This window comes from Sphaeramia orbicularis, chromosome 17 (genome assembly GCF_902148855.1).
Source record: "Sphaeramia orbicularis chromosome 17, fSphaOr1.1, whole genome shotgun sequence".
Taxonomy (NCBI): domain Eukaryota; kingdom Metazoa; phylum Chordata; class Actinopteri; order Kurtiformes; family Apogonidae; genus Sphaeramia; species Sphaeramia orbicularis.
This window is the reverse complement of record NC_043973.1, coordinates 52108418-52131673: the sequence shown is the minus strand read 5'-3', so window position 1 is coordinate 52131673 and position 23256 is coordinate 52108418. Positions and strand designations below refer to the sequence as shown.

The 23256-nt window shown below is 35.2% G+C and overlaps 1 protein-coding gene across 1 annotated transcript in view; it reads right to left on the bottom strand.

Annotated features, from left to right (window-relative positions):
• The window catches only part of map4l (microtubule associated protein 4 like), a 38783-nt gene that overhangs the window by 13863 nt on the left and 1664 nt on the right, over nt 1–23256 (bottom strand). The window contains exons 3-6 of the mRNA XM_030160652.1: nt 22616–22715; nt 17608–17667; nt 15003–15256; nt 8018–8077 (exon numbers count right to left, since the gene is read on the bottom strand). Coding sequence (XP_030016512.1) covers nt 8018–8077; nt 15003–15256; nt 17608–17667; nt 22616–22715 — 474 coding nt within the window. The remainder of the gene's footprint in view (nt 1–8017; nt 8078–15002; nt 15257–17607; nt 17668–22615; nt 22716–23256) is intronic.

The window sequence follows — 23256 nt, the reverse complement described above, 5'->3', positions numbered from 1 at the left end:
CAAAAAAAAAAGTGAAAGAAACGTGCAGCTAGTGCAGCTATTGACAACACAAACTGTACAAAAAACATACGTGATTTGTGGTTTTACTGTGAGTGTCTAAAAACAGAGCTAAGCTAACAGTGCTAAGCTAACAGAGCTATAATGTAAACTATCAGCTGGTGAAACACATGAAGATTACAAATTTGTTTGAGTGACTGTTAAAATGAGCATCTATGAGTTTTAGTTTGAAGAAGAAAACTGGATGATAACGCCTTAAAACCCCGCCCACTGAGTATAAATGACCAATCAGATCACAGGGATTTTGGTGCATGTTTACAAAAAAAATAGAAGCTTTGTGCAGATATTGAGGTGGTCTTAAGGATGATAAGAAATCCTTTGGTTTTCATTTGCAAAGGGGTTTAGTGTATAATCTTCAAACACAAACCGATTAAAGCACTTCAACTGATAATTGTTGATTATTATTTGTATTCATTATAACATTAGTATAAAAGCTGAAAGAATAAGGCTCAGATTGTTGGACTTGATGTGAATAAACACTGATTCAGCAGAATGAAAAACTGTAAATACAGTCAGACACCACTGCCTTCAGGATGTGATATTAATCAGAATAAGAACTTGCGTTTGTTGTCTCGGTCCATTCTCAATTTCATCATGTTTTTGCCTCATTTTTGTCTGGTTTTCATCTCTTTTCATCGAGGTTTCATTTCATTTTTGTCAGATTTTTGTCCAATTATCCACTTGTTTTCGTTTCCTTTTCACTTCATTTTATCTTATTTTAATCATATTCTTGTCTGGTTTCTGTCTTATTTCATCTTGTTTTCATCCAAATTTCTGCTTGTTTTCCTACAGTTTTCACTTCATTTTTATCTTGTTTTTGATCTGTTTTTCGTCTCATTTCACCTTCTTGTTTTTATCAGATTGTTGTCCATTTTCCATGTTTTTTGTGTCTTTTCAACTCATTTTGATCTTGTCTGGTTTTCTTTTCATTTCATCTTGTATTCATCCTTTTGTCTTATTTTAATCTCATTTTCATCCATTTTCCTATTTGTTTTTGTACCTTTTTCACTTCATTCTTATCTTGTTCTTGTCTGGATTTTGTCTCATTTCATCTTGTTGTCATCTCGTTTTAATCTCATTTTCATCATTTTCATTCTTTTTTTCTGGTTTTCTTCTTATTTCATCTTGTTTTCATCTTTTTTTGTCTTAGTTTAATCTCATTTTCATCCATTTTCCTACTTGTTTTCGTACAATTTTCACTTATTTTTATCTTGTTTTTGTCTCGCTTTGTCTTTTTTTCATATTTTCAAGTTAACTCCATTTATTCAACTTTTACTCATCAGCCTTTAAAGTTAAAAATGAAAAACACTGATTTGACATTTATAATGATAACTATCAGCATCAACTGACGAAAATTATTATTATTTAGGTCCTTATTTCTCAGCTCTACTTGGAGGATTATTTCTACATTTTGTTAAATACATTCATCTGTCAAAACATTCACATTTGTCTTTAAAATTCCCTACATCCAACATGTTCTGTCTTCTGTTTTCATTCAGGCTCAGACACACAGTGAAAGGCCGTGGTCTGGTTTTATAACCCTGTTGTGCTCCCGTTCTGCTGTGATATCACATCCAACAGCTTTGCGGCCGCATTAAAGAGGCCCTGCAGCAGACATAAGACGCCTTTTGCCTTTTCTCTCCGTCGTACTCTCTTTCTCCAGGATGAAAATGGCACGATGACGCAGGTGGCAGCGGCGACGGATGACTCACTGAGCAGTTCACACACACACACAAAATATGAACACACACACACAACCACAGTCCAAGTTTCCTCTGAGTTTCCTATTTGCAAGAGGATGTTGTACGCTATGGATGTCAGACTCATTTTCTTCCAGGTTCCACATTCAGCCCAACATGATCTCCAGCAGGCCAAACCAGTAAAATAATAATGTAATAACCTATAAATAATGACAAATCCTAGTTTTTTGTCTTTGTTTTAGTGCCATAAAAACACAAAATTATGAAAATATTTACATTTACAAACTGTCCAAACAAAAAAGATGTGAATAACCCGGAAAAAAGGAACTGTCATAAGAAAAATAAGAGCAATTTTAACAATATCATGCCTCAACTTATCATTTATACATGAGCATTACATACAATATTACACAAACATTTAGTAACAGGCAGAATATTGTCAAAATGCTGGAGATTGAAACTAAAATAAGAATAATTGCTATAATATTATGTCTCGGCATATTATTAACACAACTTTCAGATCACAATGGATCTGTAAATGCACAAAACATTTAATTTAGTACCAGGTAGAATATCGGTAAAATTGCACTTAATTTTCTTCAGGCATTTCAGGTTGTTCACATTTGTTCAGGTTGTTCACATTTTATTATTATAGGATAGTATTTTCAGAATTTAATTGTTTTATTTATTTATTTATTTATTTATTTTGCACTTTTTGCAGAAATATTAGCTCTAAATATATAAATACCAAATATAATGATTTCTGACCTTGTAAGATTGTCAGTCTTTGTAAAATGTTGCAGTCTCTGACACATTTTCTTTCAATGTGAAAGGGTCGCACTTCAATCATTTTAGAGTCTGTCAATGTTTACTAGTATTTATAGTGGAAATATAACAATAACCCAATGATGTTTACAGATTATTGACTCATCTGTGGTGTTTTTACTTGGTTCTACTGAATGACTATAGAAATAGATCAATACATTAACCCATAAAGACCCAGTGTGACTTTTGTGGCGGTTCTCAAATGAATTTTCTCTCTATTTAACCTTTGGTAAGTGACTTATCACCATTTATTGTAATATTATCCTCTGTATTTTGCAAATTTTCAGTGAAAATCACGTATTTATTTATACTTAATTTACTGATCATGTAGCTGTTGATAAAAGCTCCAATTTAAGGTGACCGTTATTGATCAGAAACAGAGAAAAGTGACGAAAAACAGACTTTTTCAGCAAATCTCTCATTAACTGAACATAAACCCAGTGTGTCCATCCACTGTCACTGATCCAACTCCATGGATTTTACTGGTGAATCAATGTTGTAGAAGATGACGGTGTTTCCACGGTAACTACAGAGCGTCTGAACGTCCAAATGCGTCATATCTGATGACCATGAAAAGATGAATAACTGTATTTTACACCAATTATTTCCATGGATTAATAGGATTAGTGGATCAACAGTTATTAATCAGTTCAGATCAGTAAATGGTTTTGGTTGACAATGGATGTTTGGGTCTTTATGGGTTAATGCAACTGAATTAAAACTAAAAGTAACTGAACTATGGGTGGGTGACCACATTCAAAGCTGAATGTTTATAAAGCTGCAGAGATGTAATTTCACTGGTCAGTTTTACGTCCCCTATTTTAGTCAGTTTTACATCCCCTCAGAACTGTAATGAGCACTCATACAAACACATTTGAGCCCTTCCACAAGAGCTGGGCTTCTTTTTTAATATTGATAAAACAGTGTTTGTGTTGCTTGAACGCATCCCCAACAGCTGTGACTGCTGTGATTGGGAAGCATTTAAGACAAATGCACTCAGTTCAATGAAAACAGATTAAACAAGATACAAGAAGGTAGTTTGTCTTCACTGTGATGTGTTTGAATGTGTTGTTCATGGACTTAACCTGGTGCAGTCTCATAATGAAAAACTGCACATTCAATGGTTTAAGTATGTTTCATCCCTTATACTTTTCGTCTAGTTTTCCTCTTGTTTTTGTTTCTGTTTCACTTCATTTTTATCTTGTTATTGACTGGTTTTCTTGTTTTCATCTCTTTTGGTCTTGTTTTTTTTGTCTAATTTCTTTCTTGATCTCTCAATCTCTTTTCATGCTGTTTTCACCTGTTTAATTTAACTGTTTTCTTCTGCTGAAAATAAACAATGATTTGGCATTTATCATGATAATTATCAATATCAAGTGACAAAAATTATTATTTAAGTCCTTATTTCCCAGCTCTATTTGAAGGACTATTTCTACATGTTATTAAACATCCTCATCTCTGTCAAAATGTTATCATTAACCATCTTTCTTATCCAGGTACAGTCACTGGGGTGTTTTCCATAATGAAAAACTGCACCTTTAATGGTTTAAGTCCATTTCATCCCTTATATTTTTTGTCCAAATTTCCTCTCGCTTTTGTTTCCTTTTTACTTCATTTTTTTCTTGTTTGTGTCTGGTTTTCTTTTCATTTCTTGTTGTTTCATCTCTTTTCTTCTTTTTTTTGTTTAATTTCTTTCTTGATTTAATCTCTTTTCATCTTTTTAATTTAACTCTGTTTTCTTCTACTTTTGCTCAGACTCAAACATCAACCTTTAAACTGAAAATAAACAATGATTTGACATTTATCATAATAATTATCACTATCAAGTGACAAAAACAATTATTATCTAAGTCCTTATTTCCCAGCTCTATTTAAAGGACTATTTCTACATTTTATTAAATATTCTCATCTTTGTCAAAATGTTAACATTAACCATCTTTCTTATCCAGGTAAAGTCACAGGGGCGCTTACAGCACTTTTAATGGTTTAAGCCCATTTCATTCCTTATACTTTTCTTTTTTTTTGGCTTGTTTGACCCCTGTGGAGTATTTCTATAATGTGGTATAACTACTTTTATTCATTTAAAGGGTTTCAGTAGTTTTCCAACTATGTGTTTTATTCATTTAGGGCTGGGTGATATGCACATGAATATTATTCTGATATGTCAACATCAATAATTATCATCATAAATGTCATATTAATATTTATTTCAGGTTTACGGGATGAATGAAAATGACATAAAATGTCAATTCCAGTCTCTGATTTCATTATTTAGTTTCTTTTATCTAATTCCACAAGATGAAAACAACATAACAGTTATTTGTGGTTTTAAACTATTCTAATCTAGAGGAAGAACATTCATTCAGTTCGAAGAATTCACCACCTGTCGTACATTTAGTCTCAGCTTCATTCTTTCTTCTGCTTGTGTTCTGTCTGGGCCACATCTGGAGGCTTGTGTTGAAGTCTCCAGGTGTTTTTTTCCACCCTCTCATCCTCCTCTTTCGATTCAGATTGAACTCAGGTGTTATTTGTGGAAATACATCCATTTATTACACCATAGGATATATAATTTAGATCTAATGAATTGATAATAGAGAGCGGCTGACGAATTATAGATGTATAGTCCTAACAGAATATAGACGCAAAGAGGAGAAACTGGGGCTTTTTCAACCAAGTATTTCCGTCCATATTAGTGAAGGTGTAGCTCTACTGATACACATTTATTAATTATCAAGTTTTATCAATATCATTTTTTTTACTGTAATGAATGTAGACACAAATGTTACGGGAAAAAGCCTAAACTAAGGTGCTTTTTAAGAGTTTGTTTTATTCCATGATGGCAGAAATGCAGCTCTGAGCAAAGGAATTACATCTAAAATTCCAGTTCTTCATACACTGTGAAAAAGGCCTGAACAAAAATAAGAAAATTAAATTCATTAATGGGCTAAAATGTCTTTTTTCAACTAAATTACCTACCAGTGCAGTATGAAAATTGTACTTAGCAAGTTTTCTTAAAATAAGAAAATATTATCTGAGGATTATAGAATGCTAAAATTGTTATTTTAAGCAGAATATACTTTTTTCAAGTCTTCATAATAAGACTTTCTTTTTTTTTTATCTATGGTATATATGTATGGTCTTATGAAGATGTAATGACTCAGTAGATATATATTTATAATCAAAACTGCATAAAACAAGTAAAAATCACTTGAGGGCAAACAGATACTGTGTCCTCCATACTCATCCCCCAACAATGGAGCTTGTTTTGTTCTAAATATTGCTTAAAATGAGTTGTAATATCTAAGTGGGGTCGCTCAAGATGGAACAATTCAAACAATCTGAACAAGATTAAGTCTCGGTAAGTAAATAAATCTAAAAAATGATCTTTCATGATAAATCTTTCTAATTCAAGTCAGATTATCGAAGACAGATGTTGCTTTTTTGCAGGGTAATATTAGTACTTTGCTGTTAAACTGTGAATCAGGACTCATTCAACGTGTCTTTTTCATTGACGTACACACTCCATGATTACAACTCAATGTTCATGCTTGTCGAATTTCCTCATCTGTAACAAAATCCACTGAAAGGTCCATTGAAATAGGCTCAATTTAAAGTTATTTGTGAATGTAAATGTGTGACTCTTTAAATAATTTCAAGTCATTTCACTGAATATATCTGTGATTTTGCAAAAACGTCAGTACTGATGTTCTATTTGGTGTCGTAGCGTCTCTGAACTCCAAAAGAGTCTGTGCTCTTTTACTCAGAAGTTGAGCAGTGTTAACTTCATGAGCAGGAGGTTAGTCGCTATCCAAGACATGGTCATGATGTAATATGGACATTTATTATTCCCATTACTGATTATCACCCAGCACTAATTTAACCCTGTAAAGCCTGAACCATTAAATCTCTGACAAAAAATTCCAGTTCTTTGAAACTGGAGCCTTTATCAGTCCTTCTGAACAACCAATTTTTTTTTTTTTTTTCAAATATCAATTTCTATGTGTGAGTTTCAATTTTGTATCACATTTGATACATCAGGTCTCAATGTTCAAATATTATTATTTCTGAACAAACAAAAACATAACACAAACATGTCTAACAAATGGGTAATTCCTTTTCTAAATGGTCCCAGTTCTTCCTTCTTCCTCATTAATGACAGTCTTGTAGTGTCACCGTAAAGGCCTCTGGTGAATGAATTCCTCCCCCTGGTGGATTGTCTGTGTATTGCATGTATCTAATTGTATACATCAGGTTTTTCAAGAAAACAAATCACACTGATCATGTAGAGGGCTTCAAAACTCATGTGTCAAATATGATACATTTGGCATTACAGGATTAACTGCATTTAATTTAAGTCACTGTAGACAATAACTCACTCATGACTCATACTACATTCACCACATTTTAAAAGTCCCATAGACATACACATATTTCATTACGATGAGAAAAATGCAAAAAAATCAATTCAAAGTACCTTAGACTTTTGGTTCATGTATATAACAATACTTAACTAAAATGTTCACACTTGTAGTTCACACTAATACAAACATACAGCCCATGGGCCAAAACCAGCCCTCCAAAGGGTCATATATGGCCTGTGGGATGAATTTCTGAAAAGTAAAAATTACACTGGGATATAAACAGCCAAGGATGTTCAAATCATTCCAGTTCAGGTTCCACATTCAGACCAATATGATCTCAAGGGGATCACACCATTAAAATACTATCATAATAACCTATAAATAATGAAAATTCCATATTTTTCTTTGTTTTAATGTAAAAGAGTGAAATGATATGAAAACGTTCACATTTACAAACTATCCTTTTATAAAAAATGTGAATATTCTGAACAAATATGGACAAAATGAAATGTCTTAAGAAAAGTAAAAGCAATTTTACCAATATTCTGCCTGTTAAATGTTTTGTGTATTTGTAGATCCACTGTGATCTGTAAGTTGCAATGTACATGTATAAATGATAAACTGAAGCAGAATATTGTTAAAATTGCATTTATTTTCCTTAAGAAATTTCAGGTTGTTCATGTGATTCACATTTTTAAAGGATACTTTATAGATGTAACATTTTCATGACATAATTTTACTTTTTTCACTATTATTATTTTACCCATTTGTGATCAAATGTGGCCTCTGAACTAAATTAGAACTTACAGTTTTAAGTCAACATGTGTCTAAATACAGAATCTTGGGAAATGTATGAAATGACCAGTTTTGGCCACAGATGTTTCATGAGATAATGTGCATCAGGTTGCATTAGTCGTATGAAAACAGTGACGCAGGACATGTTGTGTTGTTATTTCTTCATGTAGTGTGGGCGGGTACAAACAGCGAGGGTGTGGTGTGTCCTGGGTGGATGCGGAATGGGCGGGACGATGTTTCGGTGTGTGACGTGTGAGGGTGCAGATGGCAGGGACTCACTCTGGCCTTGGCGGTAGGGGTGGAGGGGTCGGATGTCTTGTTGTTCGGGGTGGAGGAGACCTGGGGAGACAACCAGCCCCCGGTCAATACAACCTCCAAATAACCAACCACACAGCACAACACAAGGGGGGGGGGGCAAGGCAGGTGGAGGAGGAGGGGGAGGGATGTGTGGGTGAGTAACTGGACCAATCACATGAGCGTATGGGAGAATACAGTCAATCAAATGGGGAGATGATTTCATTGTAAATACAGTACATGGACAAAAGTATGTGGACATGTTGAATTCAGGTGTTTCTTTTCTAACAGGGGTCTGGGATACAACACAATAATGACTAATAATGTCATACTATAGTTTTATATTGGGATATATATCATTACATTGGTTAGTTTGGTTTAAATTGCTATCTTTGCTTCCAAAATGCCTCAGAGATGGTTTTTACTGAATTTACCTCAACATTGATTTTGTTTGTTTTTTTATCCATGACTATGATTTTAAATGTTCTACCACTAAATTTTTAAAATCTTTTTCATGCTCTGACTGTAAATAATAAATTTCTACCACAACTAACCATCTACTCTCATCACATCTCACTGAGCAAGAAAAATCTACCATTAAACTTTAAGGAAATATCGATGTTTTTATCTCAAATCATGTTGAACTCCCTTCAAATATAGGGAAGTTTTTAGCTGTGACTCTAGCTCAGAGCAAAGTTGAGACTAATATGACTTATATGACTCATGACCATTGACTCCTAATGCTAATGTCAATATTACTTTGGATGAATTTAACTGCAGAAAATCACAACATGACCTGATTGCACCATTGCACCATTAAACCTGAAGGAAATATTGATGTTTTTATCTCAAATCCTCATGAACAGGACATCTTAAAGCTGTAGACATGATGTGTCCCAATATTTATGTCCACATAGTTTATAAACATCAATACTTCCTTAAAGTTTAAAGGGAGATTTTTTATTTTGTTGCATCTTTTATGTCATTTTTGTCTTCTACTTCCTTTTAGTTTCCTTGCATCAAAGCGTTATGCTTGGTTCCAAAATGCCTCAGAGCTGGTTTTTTCTTAATTTCCCTCAACATTAATATTTTTTTTTATCCATGACTATGATTTTAAATGTTCTACCTCTAAATTTCTAGAATATTTTTTTCTCCTCTGACAATAAATAATACATTTCTACTACAACTAACCATCTATCATTCTTCATATCTCACTGAGGAAGAAAAATCTCCCATTAAACTTGAAGCACAGTTTGATATTTATAAACTATATGGACATAAATATTAGGACACATCATGCCTACAGCTGTAAGATGTCCTGTTCATGAGGATTTGAGATAAAAACATCAATATTACCTTAAAGCTTAATGGGAGATTTTTTTCTTCCTAAGTGAGATGTGGTAAAAATTATTATTTACAGTCAAAGCCTGAAAATTATTTTAGAAATTTAGAGGTAGAACATTTAAAATCACAGTCATGGATAAAAAAAATCAATGTTGAGAGCAATTAAGTCAAAACCGTCTCTGAGGCATTTTGGACCCAAAGATAACAACCAAACTAATCAGTGAAATTATATTTATCCCAATATAAAACTATATTCTGACATTTGTAATAAAAAAAACATCAATAGTTCCTTAAAGTTTAATGGGAGATTTTTCTTCCTCAGTGAGATGTGAAGACAGTAGATAATTAGATGTGGTAGAAAATTATTATTTTAGGTAGAACATTTAAAATCATAGTCATGGATATATAAAAGAAAAAAAATCAATGTTCAGAGAAATTCATAAAAAAACATCTGAGGCATTTTGTAAACACATATAACTATTTAAACCAAACTAACCAATGCAGTGATATTTATCCCAATATAAAACTATATTGTGGCATTTGTCATCATTGTTTTGTATCCCTGACCCCTGTTAGAAAAGAAACACCTGAATTCAGCGTGTCCACATACTTTTGTCCATATAGCATATGAGCAGAAAAAGGATATATGAGAAGAATTAGGCATCAGACAAATGCAAAAACAGGTCACAAAACTGCAGCCAAACTAGTCCAAACTACTGATGAGAAGAGCGTGAGAGGCGATCATCCCCTGTTGAATAGAACAGATTAGATAATACAGTCTGGATAAACGGGTACAAGTATCAGTGGAGAACTGATGAGTCAGTGCTGCGTATTGTGATGCAGAGCAGTGTTGTGTTTGTGTCTTTGAGGAGGAAGGACGACCGCACAGCAGGAACACACCTGTACCGCCGAACACAGCCCATCTGCCTGAAACACTCTAATCCTTATCAAACCCACACTCGGATATCACGAACCGAAGGGAAATACGATGAACGGGCTGATTTTATTAAAGCGTCTGCAGAGGCCGTGACAGCTAATTCCCTACCACGATCTATCTAGTGGTCATGTCTGAAGGATTCAGGCTGAGGAAGTGCGGACAAAGTAATCTGCTTTCTGCTTCCTTGTGTGAATATGTTGATGTTGTGCGCTGAGAGTGAAATCCAAGTCGCCCGCAGGCCGTATCTGTCCCACCATGAAGGTAAACGACTGTGGACGGAGCTGATAACACACAAAATGCAATGAAAATACACCTTTTTTAGACACGACGAAGGTGTATTTAAGCCACACTGCATGAGACGATAAAACACAGGGGTGGGCTTCCAGGAGGATACAACAAATGAGAGGCAACAGAAAACACAAGTAAAACACACCGATAATGGACAGAGAAATGGAATATAAAAGAAAATGGATTTCAGAATATTAAAGAGATGAGGCTGAGATAAAGCAAATGTCTATAATGGGGTTTACTGTGTCCTGTGTGCAATGTTTGTTTGTTGTCATAATTTTTTTTCTTATTGTTACCTCCACCAAGGAGGTTATGTTTTTGCAGGCGTTGGTTTGTCTGTCTGTCTGTGTGCAAGATAACTCAAAAAGTTATGGCCGGATTTGGATGAAAATTTCAGGAAATGTTGATACTGGCACAAGGACCAAATGATTAAATTTTGGTGGTGATCGGGGGGGCACACTGATCTGCCTTGGCGGAGGTCTGTGCTCTCCAAGTGCTTTTCTAGTATATTATTATTATTATTATTATTATTACTTACATACATATATTGCTTATATATTGTTGTCTGGACTACTATTACTGTAATCACTATATTATAACTTTTATCCCATGATTATGAACTTATGTGTGTGTGTGTGTGTGTGTGTGTATATATATATATATATAAATATATATATATATATATATATATATATATATATATATATATATAAGTGTGTGTGTGTGTATATATATATAAAATGCAAATTGTAATATTATAACATAACTACTTATTTATTATTTTACTTTATTTTGCTGTAGTAGTACTTTGATTTAGCATTAATATTTGCTTTGTTATTAACATTTGTTTTGTTTTCCCAGCACCATCCGTCTTTTAAATATAGGACTGTAAATAAGGGATATGCAACGACATCTTGAAAATTGTGCAATAACTTTTTACTTATTTGTGCAATAAGTACCTATTTATTCTTTCTTTTATATTTATTTATTTACTCACTACACTACCTCACCAGTATTTTATAGCTTATTTAATCTCAGGTGTTTTTTTGGGGGGTTTTTTGTTTTTTTTTAATTATATGTGTTTTTGGTGTTGACTACATCGTCTTTGATGTAATTTGCCTGAAACAATGAAGTGATCTGATTCTGATTCTGTTAGTACTAGTGGAACCTTAATTTCCTGATGGATCAATAAACTTCTCTCTAATGTAATGTAATCTAATCTAATCTAAAGTATAGATGTAATATTTAGATGCATTTAAGTACAAATGCATAATAATAATAATCATTGATCCAACTCCATGGGTTTTACTGGTGAATCAATGTTGTAGAAGATGACAGTGTTTCCACGGTAACTACGGAGCCTCTGAACATCCAAATGGGTCATATCTGATGACCATGAAAAGACGACAAACTGTATTTTACATTAATTACCTCCGCCAAGGAGGTTATGTTTTTGCCAGGGTTTGTTTGTTTGTTTGTTTGTCTGTTTGTCTGTCCGTTAGTGTGCAACATAACTCAAAAAGTTATGGACAGATTTTGATGAAATTTTCAGGGTTTGTTGGAAATGGGATAAGGAAGAAATTATTAAATTTTGGTGGTGATCGGGGGTGGGGGGGCCCACGGGGGGGGCACAGACCAGAAAATTTCATCAAAATCTGTCCATAACTTTTTGAGTTATGTTACACACTAACGGACAGACAAACAAACAGACAGACAAACAAACCCTGGCAAAAACATAACCTCCTTGGCATGGGGGGGCCCACGGGGGGGCCACTGATCAGCCTTGGCGGAGGTCTGCGCTCTCCGAGTGCTTCTAGTTATTTACATGTATTGATAGGATTAATGGATCAACAGGTATTAAATATTTTACATCAGTAGATGGTTTAGGTCGACGGTGGATGTTTGGGTCTTTGAGGGTTAAATGAACGACAATTCTATTAAATTTACATTTGATACAGTTAATACAAATATATCAAAAGAATAAGGTAATTTTCCTGCTGAAACAAACAAAAAATGCATAAAAATCAACTGTTTATATAGAAGGACGGTGTGATTTTACATTGATGGAATCTGCAAAAGCCACTAAACTACTTCTCTAAACACTGATGTAATGATGATGCGTGGCGTTACACCAGCGATTTGATCTAAAACTCTCACTAAACTAACTGTGTTTAGTGAAAGTTAAGAGGATCTGAGATGAAAAGACACATTACATTAGAAGATGGAAACAGTTAAAGCATGAAATTTATGACATGGAAAGGCTGACCTCATTAAGACTCACTACTGAAAAATGTAAAAAAAAAAAATATTGGGAAAAATGGGATGTTTATGTTAATCAAAGAAATCCTTGCTCTTTTTTCTATTATTCTACTTTTTTTCCCCTGTGTTTTGTATTAAGTTTGTTTCTGAAATAAACTCAACTCAACTCAACTAAACTAAACCTACATAATCTTATATTTGTATATGCTTATTTTGACCTTTTTACCTAATTAGTCCCAAACCTGTCTGTATTTAATTTGTCTGAAGGCTGAACCTAGATGCTCTAACTGTTATGGTCTGTTTTTTTTTTCTTTCTTTTTGTTTGTTTGTTCTGTATACTGTAAAATTTGTATATAAAAATAAAAAAGCACACAAATGTGATTAAAAGCCACAGCAGACACACATTTCACTGGAAGGCTGCTGACAACACAACCAGGTATCTGAGCCACGTCTACCCATGATGCATCTGAGCACCTCAGTGATGGTGAAATAAAAGAATGGCATGCACTGTAACACATTTTGCGTGTTGTTAAACGCGGCGGCGGCGGCTAAGGGAGACAGTTAAACACCTTTGAGGATGGTGCGAAGTGACAAAAGTTGACAGTGACTATGTTGGATGCGGCATTCAACAGACAGACAGCATGCATCATCTCCTTTAATGGTAACAACCGCTGAAAAATATCTGCAGTGCACAGGTGATTGTGAGTCAAATGGTGTGAGATAACACCACATTTGTCAGATAAGACGCTGAGGACGCGCTAACCGCCTGAATGTTGCTGGAGAAAATGGATCATGAGGAAGTCTTTCCGTGCCCCTGTTCCTACTTATTGAAATGCTGTTTATTCGACTGTACAGACGTAAACAGCAGAGTCGCACATGTTGCCAAAGCAGTTTATTCAGGACACACTTCATAATAGAGATTAGCTACTGAAAAAGACAAGATATTTTATAACAGGCTCAACCCTTTATCAGGCAAGTGACTATTTTTGGTCATTTCCACAAACATTAAATATGAGATGAACACATGCTCTGAGCAAGCAAAGAGTGAAAGCTACTCCTGTTGTGAGGTTCTACTGCAGTTTTCAGTATCTTTCTTCTTAGCTTGATTCAGGCCAATAAATTGATTGTTCTCAGTTCCATTTTTTTTCTTCTGACATGGTTTTTAACAAACTAAACTACTTAACGACTCAAAAGAGCTAGTTGCAGTATATACATATTAATCACTGAGGTATTTATACATTGGAAGGAGGTGAAATATTTGCTGGTTTAAATTCAAGTGGGGAGGGTGAAGGATAATTTTCAGCTGATCAACACAAAGTGGCTTTAGTTTCCTGTTTAGAAATGAACTGCAATGATGAAATATGTGATATTCCATCATTATGTTTCGGTGAATGAAGGTGTTGTTGTTCTATGTCCACATTATTGTCATCAAATCCCATAAACAGACTCAAACTACAATGTGTTTGTCTCATCATACACCAGTTAAAGCCCTAAACCCAATGGTTCATTTAAAATGGACTAAAAGTTATTTGAAAAATTCTGAGCTTTGTAGTTTTTCCAAACATTAATCAAACAGGAAGAAACTGTGCACTGGGGGAACTATCTTGAGGGTAGATCTGTCACATTTGGAACCAGTGAGATTAAGTCGAAATTAACCACAGTGTTAAAAAGAAAACGTTCCTGTCAACGACCAGCAGTCTGATTTTTAATCATTTCTGAACAGTCGAGCTCTTTGGCACACAGCAATAAACTGTGTCAGACTGAGGAAACCAGACAGTCCTTGTTAGCAGGTTCTATTTATTGTTGATTTTGGTCTTTTATGGGATTTCTTGGAATAATAAGAACATAAAACACCTAGGTAGCATTAGGGAGTGAGATGTCTTCCCAGCATGTTGATATTCCTCAGACGGTTTGACACTCTGCTAACTTTTTCTTGGCAGATTGATTATAATGTGTTTTGACAGGCTCTCTGGTCGCCTTTGGAGCTAAAGATGTTATTATGATGTAGGGCACACAGCAGCCATCTGAAGTACAAGCCAACACTGCAACAAATCATTCGCTGATACGAGAAAAGAATTCAGCTGCATTTATCTCCACGCCCGTGATGTGAATTATTCATGGAGTCTTGTGCTAAAGTCTTACCTTCCCTCCGCCGGGCTGGTACTTGATATTGTCGATGGAGCCGATCTTAGAGCGGACGTTCTTCAGGTCCGGTGTGGGGGCGTTGATTGGCCGGGGGGTTCGGGGGGCACGGGGCACCGCCGGCTTCTTCTCCATTGGGGTTTGTTTGGGAACGGGGGGTTTGGTGATGACCCGGCGGCGGTGGGTGGAGCCGGCTTCACCGTTAGTAGTAGCAGGTGGAGTGGGGGCGGCGGTGGAGGCCGGACGGGGGCGGGCTACGGAGAAATGAAGAATTAATGACGTTAACCCATGAAGACACAGAGATACTTTTATGGCAGTTTCCACATGAATTCTTCACTCTATTTAACCTGCCTTAAGTGATTTTCCATTATTTATCATAATATTATCATCTGTATTTTGTCCCCCCCCCCAAAAGGGATAAAGGGGTAATGTTTTTGGTTCGGTTTGTTTGTTTGTTTGTTAACACTCTAGTAGCAAACTATTGGTTGAATTCATACCAAATTGAGTTTATAGACTGCCAGTGACCCAGAATAGATGTGATTAGATTTTGGGAAAAATAGGTCCCAGTTTAAATTTTTTATGAACTTTTTAAATCTTTTTTGTTTTTTCCCCATTTACTTAAAATGGGTTAAACTTCAAATGTCTGTAACAGCAAAACTATTGGTTGAATTCATACCAAATTGGATTTATCAATTGCCAGTGACTCAGAATAGATGTGATTATATTTTGGGAAAAGTAGGTCAAAGTTCAAAGTATTTATGAATTTTTTAAGTCTTTTTTTACCCATTTACTTATAATGGTCGAAATTTCAAATGTTTATAAAAACATCAATTTTGTTTCAGTTCACTTCAAAGTTGGCAAATATATGGAGGCATTTGATATGGTGACATCAGCACACACATTGGCATGATGACATCAGCTGGATCAATCCCAAAATAAGCTACAATATGTGCGAAGGGTGGGGTTTGTTGGGCTTGGCACCACTTGTTTCAGCGTAAATCATGTATTTTACAATATCTAATTCGCTGATTATGTAGATGTTCATTAAAGCTCAGATTACATTTGAGGGTTATTATATGAAACAGAGAAAACTGTGGATTGGTGGACTCAATATGTAATCACCAAACCGGATCAAATTTACAGATGTGTAGAAATAGGAATAAAACGAAGAATGTGTCTGAAAACTAAATTATGCCAACTGTATGGGCAACAGTGTACATTAAACAAACACACTTACCTCTCTGTGCTCAATGGTGATAACCTGTAGCCATTTGTGCATTTATGATTCAACAGGTAACATTTACTCTGATTACATCCAGTGTTTTTTGGAAAGCCTAACTCTAAAATGGGAAACCTTAGGGGAGGGGTGTCAAACATACGGTCCGCGGACCAAAACTGACCCACCAAAGGATTAAATCTGGGCCATGGGATGAATCTGTGAAATGCAAAAATTACACTGGAGATATTATGACAATGCAAATATCTGAATAATATTCAATATAAAATTTTTAATTCTTTATTCTTTATTTATATAAATAGAAAATTTTTATTCTCTTCTTCATTTTTTTTTATTTTCACTCGTGGGGTTTTTCTTCCTGTCTTTCTGTCTGTGATTGCTTGTTGTATGTTACTGTTAACTGCAAAATTTCCCCATGGTGGGATAAATAAAGCCTTATCTTATCTTATCTTATCTTATCTTATCTTATCTTATCTTATCTTATCTTATCTTATCTCATCTTAACAATCAACAGTCATTTTAGTTTTGGTTGCACATACAGAACAATTTGATCTTAAGTAAGTCGGACTAGTAAAATACTGTCATAATAACCTAGAAATAATGACACTCAAAATTTTTCTTTTTGTTTTTGTGTAAAAAATGAAAATGTTTACATCTACAAATGATCCTTAATGTGAATAACTTGAACAAATATGAAGAACCTGAAATCTCCAAAGAGAAGTAAGTCTAATTTTACCAACACTGTTACTACATGTTTTGTGTATTTGTAGATCCACTGTGATCTGTAAGTTGTAATGTACATGTGTAAATGATAAACTGAAGCAGTATATTGGTAAAATTGCACTTATTTTTCTTAAGAAATTTCAGGGTGTTCATTGTTGTTCATGTTATTCACATTTTTTAAAGGGTAGTTTGTCAGTGTAAACATTTTCATAATGTAATTTTATTTTTTTAACACTAAACGATAGACAAAACTTTGGAGTTGTCATTATTTATGGGCTATTATTGTATTATTTCACTGTTCCAGCCCATTTGAGATCATATTTGGCTGTGTGTGGCGCCTGAACTGAAATGAGTTTGACTCTCCTTCCTTAGGGATATTAACAAGTGAGACATTGTGCAGCAGGAGCTTTTTCTTTTGTTTTCCCCATAGACTATTTTAACTACTACAGAGGGGAGAAAATCAATAAATGACAGTGACTTGGTTTCTGGAGGCAGTAAAAACCATATTATTATCCCTTCAGAGGTGACTCAGCCAAGTTTTAATTGTGAGTATATCATCTGTATGTGACCTTTCTTTCATCATAGTGACCTTAGATGGACTTTAATTAGACTGAAACCAGACTGTCTGTGTTTCCTGCTTATTACCTGTAGACTTGGGCTTCTTGGCTTCGCCCGTCTTGTTCTCAGTCTTGTCGTTCTTGTTAGCTGTGGGAAACAAACAAAACCAAGGACACATGAAAATCATCACTGACTCTGAGATTCTACGCTCTTTAACATCAACGCAGGAAAAAAGAAAAAAGAAACCCTTTCAGATGCAGAGCAGAAAGTTTACAGACAGATTAAATTACAGAGGGTGACGTTTGTACTTGTAGAACAAATATGCAAAGTAATGTTTCTGTACTGTTTGGGTTCATGTTGTACAGACGCCAAGGTTATTATCGTTAACGAAAACTAACGAAATGATGAAAACTAGAATTTTAGGTCATTTTTGTCTTCTACTTCCTTTTAGTTTTATTGCATCAAATCCAAAATGCCTCAGATGGTTTTTACTTAATTTCCCCTCAACATTAATTAATTATTTTTATCCATGACAATGATTTAAATGTTCTACCTTTAATTCCTAAAATATTTTTCATGCTCTGACTGTAAATAATAATTTTCTACCACAACTAACCATCTACTTTTTTCACATCTCACTGAGGAAGAAAAATCTCTCATGAAACTTTAAGGAAATATTGATGTTTATAAACTATATAAACTAGACAAAAGTATTGGGACACGTTTGATTCAGGTGCTCCTTTTCTAACAAATCAATAATAACAAATGTCATAATAAAGTTTTATAATGGAATAAATATCATTACATTAGTTAGTTTGGTTTTAAATTGTTATCTTTCCTTACAAAATGCCCCAGAGATGGTTTATACTTAATTTCTCTCAACACTGATTTTGTTTTTTAGGGTTTTTTCATCCATGACTATAACTTTAAATGTTCTATGTCTAAATTTCTAAAATATGTCTCGTGCTCTGACTGTAAAAAATAAATTTCTACCACAACTAACCATCTACTTACTTCACATCTCACTGAAGAAGAAAAATCTCCCATTAAACTTTAAGCAAATATTGACGTTTATAAACTATATGGACAAAAATATTGGGACACATCATGTGTACAGCTGTAAGATCTCCTGTTCATGATGATTTGAGATAAAAACATTAGTATTTCCTTAAAGTTTAATGTTAGATTTTAGTTCTTAAGTAGAGGTAGAACATTTAAAATCATAGTCATGGATAAAAAAATAAAAATAAAATCAGATACTTGGAGAATGTGGACACCTCAGACCACCTCTGAACGTGTCCTGAATCCGTTCACACCTGGAATTCCATCCGCTGAGGACATTTTAAGATCTGAACAGGGTCCTAGACTGTACGTATAGATGGATTTTTATCAAGATATCCAGTAGTCTGATTTGTGTTGAAGTTGTCAGCTCTCTGATGAGTTTGTTTTCACCAAGTTATTTGATTACATAAATGATTGACAGCTCTAATGACTAATCACTGTCAGGACTCTGTTAGACACGAGGGAGGAAATGATGAGGCGTCTGGCCGGCAGGCGGATGTTAAATTCCCACATCTCTGCTGCACAGACAGTGACTCCAAAATGAATCAGAGGCAACACAGCAGCTCCCACCACTGCTCAGCTACATTTGTTTTTTTTTTTTTTTTTTTTTTTTTTTTACAGTGGCAGGAAGTGGTGCTGTGGTGTCCATATTTACATACAGACTGTTTACAGCAGCATTCACCCAGCTTAAGGTGCAAATACCTTTCCTTAGAATCCCACACTGATATGCTAATTAGTGAGATAAAACAGGATGGGAGATGTTTTAGTATGTCTAAAACTGTGGTATGAAACAAATATTGAGGGAAATGAAGGCTCTCTCTGGGAAAATATTTCAGTTTTCAATACCTGGATGCTTTAGCAGCATAAATATGCAATGATGAAGACGACAACAAACCAGTAAAAGACGTGATTTGTACTCATGCGCTGAGCAGTGAGTCCAAAAACGTATAATCTACTGTTTATTTATACAAAACTGTGTTGAACTCCTTTCAAATATAGGGAAGATTTTAGCTGTGACTCCAGCTCAGAGCGAAAATGAGACTAATATGACTTATATGACTCATGACCTGATGTTAATATTATTTTGCATGAATTTCACTGCAGAAAGTCACAAAACATTAAACTTTAAGGAAATATTAATGTTTTTATCTCAAATCATCATGAACAAGACATCTTACAGCTGGAGACATGATGTGTCCCAATACTTTTGTCCATATAGTTTATAAATATCAATATTTCCTTAAAGTTTAACGGGAGATTTTTTTATTTCATTGCATCTTTTATGTCATTTTTGTCTTCTACTTCCTTTTAATTTCATTGCATCAAATTGTTATCTTTGTTTCCAAAATGCCTCAGAGATGGTTTTGACTTAATTTCCCTCAACATTAATTAATATTTTTTCTATCCATGACTATGATTTTAAATGTTCTACCTCTAAATTTCTAGAATATTTTTTGTGCTCTGACTGTAAATAATACATTTCTGCCACAACTAACCATCTACTGTCTTCACATCTCACTGAGGAACAAAAGTCTCCCATTAAACTTTAAGTACATTTTGATGTTTAAACACCTGAATTCAACGTGTCCCCATACTTTTGTCCTTACAGCTAAATAGGGTTTGGAGATCCCAAACTGGGAAATTGCAGTTAAAACTAATGACGAGGATGGGATTCAAACCCACGCATGCAGAACACGTTGGATTAGCAGTCCATCACCTTAACCACTGAGGTCACCTCGTCTGACTGTTAGCAGAGTGGGGTAAGCGCTGATTCATCAGTTCTGTCCATGAAATGAGTGATTTCATAGTATGATTTGAGGTGTGACAGTTGATGTTTCCTGCTGATGGAGCTGTGCTGTAGCGCTGCCATCATGTGGCAGACACATTATCGTATTCAACTAAACTGCTGCCGTGGGGGCAACGATCCCTTAAGTAATAGAGCTCACTCAAGCAGCTGGAATAAAATATGCACCTCACAGACCAGAACACACATCACTATGAACTGGGTGAATGAATCATACCCTCTGAGGGTGTCGGGCTGTGTCGCACAAAAAGCAGAGCGTTTGTTTGACTAACACACCTCGGCCTGAGTCACAGCTCCCTCGCTCAGAGAGGTGAGATACTGTTTGTGATGTGCAGATAAAAATACCAGTCTGCTGCCTTCAGAAGCCAGCGCTTGAATGCGATAAAGTGTAACATATGGCAGCAGTTCAGTTCTGCCGCTGCCTGGAGTGGTGCCAGCCTACAGTCTGAGTCATTTCTCCGGCTACAGTAGAGGATTCAGCTCCTGTTACAGAGGTCGTGTTACAACGGCAGCCGACGATGGAGGCTGAGCAGTTACATGGAACTGTGCTACATCATTAGAACAGAAATCAAAACAGCATCAAGGCAAATTACCAGTAATTCAGCTGCATCGACAGGTCGACTCCAAACACTTTGTCGATTTATTTGCATACATTTTCAGCACTTTGATGGAAGTTTAGCTCTGTTCTCTAGTTTAGTGATTGTTTAACCCATTTTCTCTCCATTTATTGTAATATTATCTCCTTTATTTATTTTTTTTTTTTTTTTCACTGTAAATCAGGTATTTTCCGATATTTAATTAACTGAGGGCGACACAGTGGTGCAGTGGTTAGCACTCGTGCCTCACAGCAAGAAGGTCCTGGGTTCGATTCCAACACCAGTTGACGGGGGGGTGGGACCTTTCTATGTGGAGTTTGCATGTTCTCCCCGTGTCTGCTTGGGTTCTCTCCGGATACTCCGGCTTCCTCCTACCATCCAAAGACATGCACTGATAGGTTAATTGGTTAATCTAAATTGCCCATAGGTGTGAATGTGAGAGTGATTGTTTGTCTCTATATGTTCAGCCCTGTGATGAACTGGCGACTTGTCCAGGGTGTCCCTATGTAGCTGGGATAGGCTCCAAGCGACCCCCGTGACCCTAGTAAGGATAAAGCGGGTTCAGAAAATGAATGAATTAATTGACTGATCTGTATGAACCGTAGTTTTTCAAAAGAGCTGAGATTAAAGTTGAGGGTTATTATATCTGAAAAGAAAAAGTGACTTTTTCAGCAAAAATATCAGTAACTCAACACAAAACAAGTGTGTCCATCCACTGTCATTGATCCAACTCCATGGGTTTTAATGGTGAATCAATGTTGTAGAGGATGACGGTGTTTCCAAGGTAACTATGAAGCCTCTGAACGTCCAAATGGGTCATGTCTGATGACCATGAAAAGACGACAAAGTGTATTTTACACCAATTATTTACATGTATTGGTCGGATTAGTGGATCAACAGGTATTAAACAGTTTAGATCAGTAATTGGTTTTGTTCGATGGTGAATGTTTGGGTCTTTATGGGTTAACCATAGGTATAAGTCTATAAGTAAAGACAGTTTATAAATGGCAGATGCAGAGGTTGTAGGAAGCAAAGAACATGTACTAAAGTTGAGAAATGTTCAGTTTTATGACCTACATTTGAACAGAAATATCTGTATGTTTTACTCTATATTTATTGTGCATTGAACGTGGATTTTCCATCATTTCTATTTTGCATCGTTGTGCACCTACATAAGATTAACACTGATTTCAACCTAAATAAAACATGGAATAGATGATGATATAAGACACAATGATATAAAAGACAAAATGAGATGAAAATGGGGTAAAATATGGGATAAGATTAAACACAACAAAATCCATCTTCAGTGTCTGTTTTTAGTTTGTGCTTAATTGTTTGAATGCAATGAGTCCATTTTCAGGTGTTATTAAACAAGATAAAATAACATAGGAATTAATTAAAAGACAAGACAAGACAAAAACAATGTCCAGATCTAAAATGACAATAAGACCTAATTTTCACTTTTCTATTCATTTCAGAAGCTGTAGGTTTTCCCTTTTAGAGAAGTTGAATCAGTACTTCACAGTTGATTTTTATGTATTTGTACTTCAACTGGCGTAAAGAATGTACAGTGTGTCGTAAAGTGACAGTTTCCAAACAGTGTCAACATGTGCTGTGTCTGTGCAGATACCTGCAGGTTTGTTTGCAGGAGTCGATCCGTTCTTAGTGGTGTTTGCTCTGGGAGTGGGTGTGGCCTTTGGAACAGGTGGGCGTTTCTCATTCTCTGGAGTCTGGAAAACACAAGAGTGACAGGTGAGTTAGCATTGGTGTGTACAAGTGTCTGGGAGAGTGTTTTCATTATAAGCTCTACAGGTTGGATTGGACATGATGTTGTTTTCTGAGGTTGTAAAAGTTTGACGAAGTGAAATTAGCAGAAAGCTAAAAGAAGTGGCTAAAACAGGGTTTCCCAAAGCTCAAGATCCAAAGGAAGATGCACAGTAGCTGGAACATCTAGATTCTAGCCAAAATGTCTTTAATATGTTTGATCTCATAGTGGTGACTGTCATTTGTCATTAGTGTGTAGTGCAGGAAAAAATGACTGTTATGTGAAGGCTTTCTTTGTAATCGAGTCTACAGATGAATGCCCTCAATGTCATCAGTGTCATATAAATAAACATGTAGTCTACTTTTACTTCTACTTAGGGCTGCACGATCTTGGCCAAAAATAAAATCCCGATTTTTTCCTCTAAAAACTCAATTTTCAATTTCGATTTTTGGGTAAAACTACAAGAGACAACAGAAGTCAGCATGTTGTTTATGTGAGCACCCCGC